We start from the raw sequence: 6333 nt of genomic DNA, 5'->3' as shown, positions 1-6333 counted from the left end.
GAAACACTTCTTTTCCTCTCCAGTTGTGTTTGTGTTGTAAATGTAATTTAAAAGGTAGTTCAAGACCTATTTTAACCAAATTGTAATGAACTTATGAACTGAATTAATCCTGACTATATAACCTAAAACCTAAAATGACATGTGTGAGACAGTTCCACGTAGTTTATCCATTCTAATTCAATTTATATCAAAAGCGTCTGAATACTTTCTGAAACACATACTTTTGAGTTTCTCTAACACTAGTCAGTTCTGGCTGGTAGACAGTAGAGACGTTAGAGATACAGAAGCCACAAAGGTCCAGAACATCTGCAGCTTCTTAAATCTTTGTGGCTCAAACAGGGAAGGCAACAGAGTATAGACAGTCAGGCTGGAGAAAACAGCACTAAACATCACCTGTCAATCTTAAAATTAAAGGTTCTGTACGTTACTTATGATTTTCCTTTGTTTCATGCAGCTACTGAGATAATTTCTGCAATCGAAGCTTGAAGATAAACACAGATGGAAGAAACAAGCCAAAAACAGAAGAATGAAGCTTAACATCACAGGTGGACCAGGTTGTTTCGGTTAAAAAACCTGAATCTGGATTCAGAAGGAGCTGATCCACACAGCTGGAGAACTCACTAATAAGGTTTTTAAATTCCTGCAGCAGGTGGACTCTCACCGAGGTCTTTATTAGGTGCACCTGCAGCTCCAGCCCAACCCTTGATGAAGCTCACATTGTTTAAGAGTTTATGTGAAATTGTGGAAAAGTTCCAAATTCAAAGATGTTTAATATGGAGGTCACAGTTAAAGCTGGTTTTTCTAAAGTAAGTAAAGAACAAACATTACAAACACTGATTTGTGCAGATGTTCCTAATAAAGACCTCTATGTTCTTTTAATCCATTTCTGGACACAAGTTCCGTTTACAGGTTGTGATACTTTACTTGAGTATTTTCACATTTTAAGATTTTCTTCTTTTTTTCTCTGCTACATTCATGATCTGACAGCTGCAGGTTGTTCACTCACTGCAGATCAGAACAAAGAAAGCATTATTATTCATTATATAGAGATGTATCTTGCAAAAACGTTTTAAACCTCTTTCTATTTTCTGATCCAAATCTACCTTCTCATTTTTTAAATGTTTACTAAATGCATGTTTTCTGGGCTTCCGTAGAGCTCCTTTATACAAAATGTGATATAACTGAGTGTAATGTTAATTTAATATGTTAAAGTTTAGGAAATCCAGGATGGTTTCTGGACATTTTCATAGAAGATATTATAAGTTTCTGTTTTAAACTTCTTTAAGGATTTATTTTCACTTTTCTTTTTTATTACTGGTGCTGTAGAGTAGATTGTTTTGGTGCTGAAGGCAGTTTTGTGAACATAGAACGAGCTGCAGGAAAGAAGAATCCTCAAACAAATTATAAATGAATATGTTTGTTTCTGTTGGTGAATGCTGTATGGAGTGTGTATACAGTGTACACACACTTGAATCCAGACCAACAGACACAGCTGTATTAAGGCAAGCTCTACCCGTTTTACTGCTTCATACCACAATAATAAAGTTTGCTTGAACGTTAATGGTGTTGTTTTTTACAACTAATTTAGCTCATTACTAGCAAATTAACAGATTCAGATGCTGAGTTAACTAGTGTGAGCTAACAAGTGACTTCAGATGTGTTGGACGTGTCACATAAGACAGATCTGACTGAAACATCACCGTTAAGCAATAAGGCCACTGAACGTTGGTTAAGTGTCACGTTTCTCTTTGAGGACACAATGTGTGATTCAGATGTCAACTGCTTCAATCAAAACACAAAATCTAATCTTTCTGTAGTGTCTATACCACACAGTGGACGAGCTAAGACAGATGTCTCATTTCAATAAAGATTTGTTTTTATTACTCAAACGAATGCATCATATTCAACAACAAATTACATCAGATGTCCGTGCCTTTAGTCTGTCCCTTCTCAGACTAATTAAAGAATATAAACATGAGTCTCTTTTATTAGAAAAATATAAAAATCTAGTTAATATGTACAAATGTCTCTGGGAGACTTGTGGATGACCAACTCTCCACCTGGATTGCAGAAACTGGGTTTAGTTAATGCATGATGACTTTCTCAGCTTCCACCTGAGTCACCCCTTTAGTGTTAGCAGAGTGTGGGTTTTCAATGAACCAACAATTTTATCATGTGTTTTATAATAATATACCTACTACAACATGCAGCTCTGGACTTGGCAGAGGTACTGTAACTAGTTAGTTTGTCTTTGTACAAACATCTGTGAAGATTCTGTCATCCAGGTCATGGTTCTCCCAAAAGCTGCTGTTCAGTTCTTAAAGTTTCAGCATTTTACAAGTTCCTCTGACAATCTCACTGTTTCTCCTCCAGTATAGGTTTTGTTACACAGCACTATGTGTGTCATGCCCGTCCTAATGGGAATTCACCAGCTTTCTTAGATATAGTGTGAATAACTGTCTGTAGAGGGTTATACTGTGGCCCTGCAAAGGAGGAAGGAGGCTGTTTCAGGATGTGTTGTTTAGGACTCCACTGTTTAAAAGTCCGTCTGTAGCTGGAGATGTGATGTAGTCAAAGGCATCAGCCATGCGTTCCAGACTCTTGCTGATGGAGCACAGCAGAGGAACCACTCGGCTCTCCATGCGACCGATGCTCCGACGGAGAACCACCAGGTCCCTGTGCAGCACGTTGAACTGGGAGCGCTGGATATTCGAGAACTCCCGCTGCACCTGCTGCTTCCGAGGCCGACCGCGCTTCCTCCTTGGAGGCGAAGCAAGAGTGGGTGCAGCTAGTTCAGTCTGTCCTGAAGAGTCCATCTTCTCTTCCTCTTCAGGTGGTGACTGAGAGGCTTAGAACAGAAGGATCTGTATCATTTACTAGTGTCAGCAGATGATTAAGAATTTTACTGGTGAAAACAGGTGCAAATGCTTAAAATAAATAAATAAACACATTACTAATTAAAGTCCATCTTTCAAAATCCTAACGCTAATGCTAACTGGTAGCATGTTGCAGGTTTTTGCAGCTCTTATCAAAACGGCTGAACAACCTACTTTTTTCTGGTGTTTCCCTGAAGTTTCAAATAAAACTCACTGTTTGTTAAAATATCGAATTTATTTTGTTGAAATGATTTAATTTATTGAAATGATTTAATCTATGGAACTTTTTTTTTTAGATTCAACTGTATTGTCATAGTGCAGAGAGTGTTGAATTGTGCCACTAGAGGACAGTGTTGAGGTAAAAATCAGCTGATGATCATGTTTTTATTTTTATATTACCACGTTTATAGACTCATCTGTGGTGCAACATCTGTGTTTCAAGGGCCACGTTTATTCTATGAAGCCAAATGTCTTGTGCTGGACAGACTAGTATTCACCTGGACATCTTTGTATTGTTGTGTTGTAAACAGTATTATATTATGTGTCAGTTCTTTCAAGCCCCCTCTGAACCTATATACAGCTCATATATTACACACTTATTCATTATCCTGATGCACATCATATATTAATATTTATATTAAGTCTATATTCTTTAATTCTATTTATGTGTTTATTAGGGCTGCCAATCGATTTAAAACGTTAATTTGAATTACTCTCTTTATGATTAATCTAATTTAATCGCATGCATCATTTTTTGTCCATTTCAATCCATTTTATTAGGAGTGAGTTAGTCGACCACGGGTCCACTTACTCAGCACGGGTCTGAACGCCGGGCTGAGTGCGGCTGGAGGCCGGCTGCTGGCGCTGGGATAAAGGGCTCTGTTAGCTCGGAACTCCTGATTAGCTGCAAAATGCTTCGCGTTGAGATGATATTTCAGGCTGGAAGTGCTCCGATGGTACGAAAACTCCTTACTGCAGAAATTGCAGAGGACAACGGCCTTATTAATAGTTCCATCTGGGTGTCTTTTGAACGAAAATGCTCCATTTATGGGGCCAAGCACCGTTTTCTGGCTCGACTCCATCACGGTACAAAGCCACGGCGGCCGGAAGACTTTCACTGACGCACCGGGTCAAAGGGCACCGAGATTAATCAGCGTTAATTTATTTTTAACGCGTTGTTTTGTTTTTTTCCATGTGATTAATTATTGGAAATGAACTTCTTACTTTCACAGCTTTAACTGTTTTACTCCATTTGGTCAATTTAAATGTTTTAATCACAATTTAATCTTATAAAGAGAAAGGGGGACGTCACGTGACCCCTGAACTTCTAAAGTAATTAAGTAAATAAACATTATTTATGTAGAAGTTGGTGCCTTTCACAATGAATTCCTACAGTGATCCTAGCTTTAACTTACAAGTCAGACATAGTTATAGCTGTACACATTACACATCGTTAGCACATAACAGTAACATACGCTGCTCGTTGTGCTAAGATTAAGATGAAAAAGTCAAAAACCTGACTTAGTAAGTCAACATTATAAGATAAGAGTTCAGAATTATGACTTACAAAGTTAAGGTTTGAGATAATTAAGAGCTAATAAGTCACAAATGTAAATTACTAGGTGATATTATGAGATAAATAGTCATAATTATGAATTTGTAACTCCACTAATTTAGATTTTCTTACTTCAGCACTTACATTGAGGTTTGCAGCATAGAGTTTAGTGTATTTGGAATTAAAGTGAACAATGAACTTTGATGGCTTGAAATCTGTACTTGAGCAATTCAAGTAGTCACTTGACGTCCAGAACACTACAATTATTAATCAAGTGGAGACAGTGGCTGAGTTGATAGAGTGGTCGCCCAATGAGTGTTTGGCAGTTTGCCACCCGGCTTCTCTTGGCAATATGACCCATGGACAAGACACTGACCCCCAAGTAGAAGTGTTAAGTAATAAACATTTACTCAAGCACTGAAGCGTTTCACTGGAGTATTTCCATTTAATGCTACTTTTACTTTTAGTCAACTGCTAATAAGAACAATATTGTACTCCACTATTTATTTTACTGCATTAGTAACTTTTTGCAGATTTAGAACATTTTCACAATCTACTAAAATGCTGATTTAAAGTTAAATTACACTTTTTGTTTTTTAGTATTGAGTTATTCTATGCTATTTTAAACAACTCTGTCCCAAAGATGCAGACCACTGAGGTTGGCCTGTCCCAAGCCCAGTGAAAATTGAGGAGGATTGCCTCAGTAAGGGCATCAGGCATTAAAACCTGTGCTGAATAAATGTGTGGTCCAGGATCCACTGATGGGACCACCACAGGTTAAGCTAAAAATAAATAATTAACACCACTAACAACAACAATTTGAAAACCAGTACTGATGTCACTACTAAATATAATAATTCACAATCCCATTTACAATGGGAAGCAACTGTAGTTTTAAACCCAGAGTTCTGCAAAGTACTTCATAAGGAGTTATATACTTTAGCATTTTACTCAGTAAAAGTACAGAAATATATCAAATGTCTCCAGACTATAAAAGTACAAGTACATTACATTATTTTGTGTAATTAATTTAAATAATCAAATGAAGTACATCTTAAGACAAGATAAAGTAGATGAAAAACACTTTTGCTTCTGAAGCAGAAAACGAAAACACAAGCACACGAGTATTGTATCTGTGTTTTACAGTACTTTAGTAAGTGTAGACCTACTCAGTGAATTCACTGAATGTCGGGAGATAAAAACAGACATTTATTTTTATAGCCTGCTATTTTCCTAGTTTTTATTCTAAGGAATAACGGACCCAGCTAACGGCGCCACTTCCTCTACAGAGATCTGCTATTGTGACGATGGCTCAATAGTCAGAAGGAATGGTAGCTTAACTTTTTATAATGGAATGAATATTGTTGAAAAGCATAGTGTAACATGTATTATCAATACAATAGTAATATAATAGTCTCATTGTGATGGCAAAAACTGCAGTTGAACACAATGTTTTACCAAGACATATATGACAATTGTGTAGATGAAAGCATTTGAAAAATAGATGCACATAGTCAAAAAGTTAAAAAGACTGAGGCCATTTTAATCATTCTGTGAACTGATAGATTGTTAATCTAAAACTACACCATCATTTAAAAATAATGCTCTAAGAATTGTGGTAGAATAAAGGTAACATGAAGTACCTGAAAATGTCACTTCACTACACAATCTGAGTAAATGCGTTACTTTCCATAACTATATACAAGAGGTTAAAGTTGTGCTTAAATGCATATTTCAAGATATATAATATAATATTAAAACGCAGCCATATAAATAAACCTTATAAATAAAAGTGTAAAGTGAAAGTGTGGTTCCCCGCAGAGTGCTCAGAGTGAGCCCTCCTGCCGGCTCCGCCTCTCTCTGCTGTCTTTGTGCTTTTCAGGACTCGGAGGCGACAGAAGG

The 6333-nt window shown here is 36.9% G+C and overlaps 1 protein-coding gene across 1 annotated transcript; it reads right to left on the bottom strand.

The window, feature by feature from the left end:
- Positions 1 to 2507: 2507 nt before the first annotated feature.
- LOC113150513 lies at positions 2508 to 3968 on the bottom strand. Its single transcript, XM_026343061.1, has 2 exons — positions 3688 to 3968; positions 2508 to 2848 (listed from the first exon to the last, which is right to left on the bottom strand). The coding sequence occupies exons 1-2, from the start codon at positions 3956 to 3958 to the stop codon at positions 2508 to 2510; spliced, it is 612 nt and encodes a 203-aa protein (XP_026198846.1). The 5' UTR covers positions 3959 to 3968.
- Positions 3969 to 6333: the final 2365 nt, after the last annotated feature.

This window comes from Anabas testudineus, chromosome 9 (assembly GCF_900324465.2).
Source record: "Anabas testudineus chromosome 9, fAnaTes1.2, whole genome shotgun sequence".
Lineage (NCBI taxonomy): Eukaryota > Metazoa > Chordata > Actinopteri > Anabantiformes > Anabantidae > Anabas > Anabas testudineus.
This window is presented reverse-complemented; position numbering and strand designations above follow the sequence as displayed.

Coding starts and splice junctions, on each gene's coding strand:
- LOC113150513 (XM_026343061.1), bottom strand. CDS start 3,958: ATGGAGTCGAGCCAGAAAACGGTGCTTGGCCCCATAAATGGAGCATTT. Junction 2,849..3,687: donor GGCGTTCAGACCCGTGCTGA/GTAAGTGGACCC, acceptor TTCTGTTCTAAG/CCTCTCAGTCACCACCTGAA.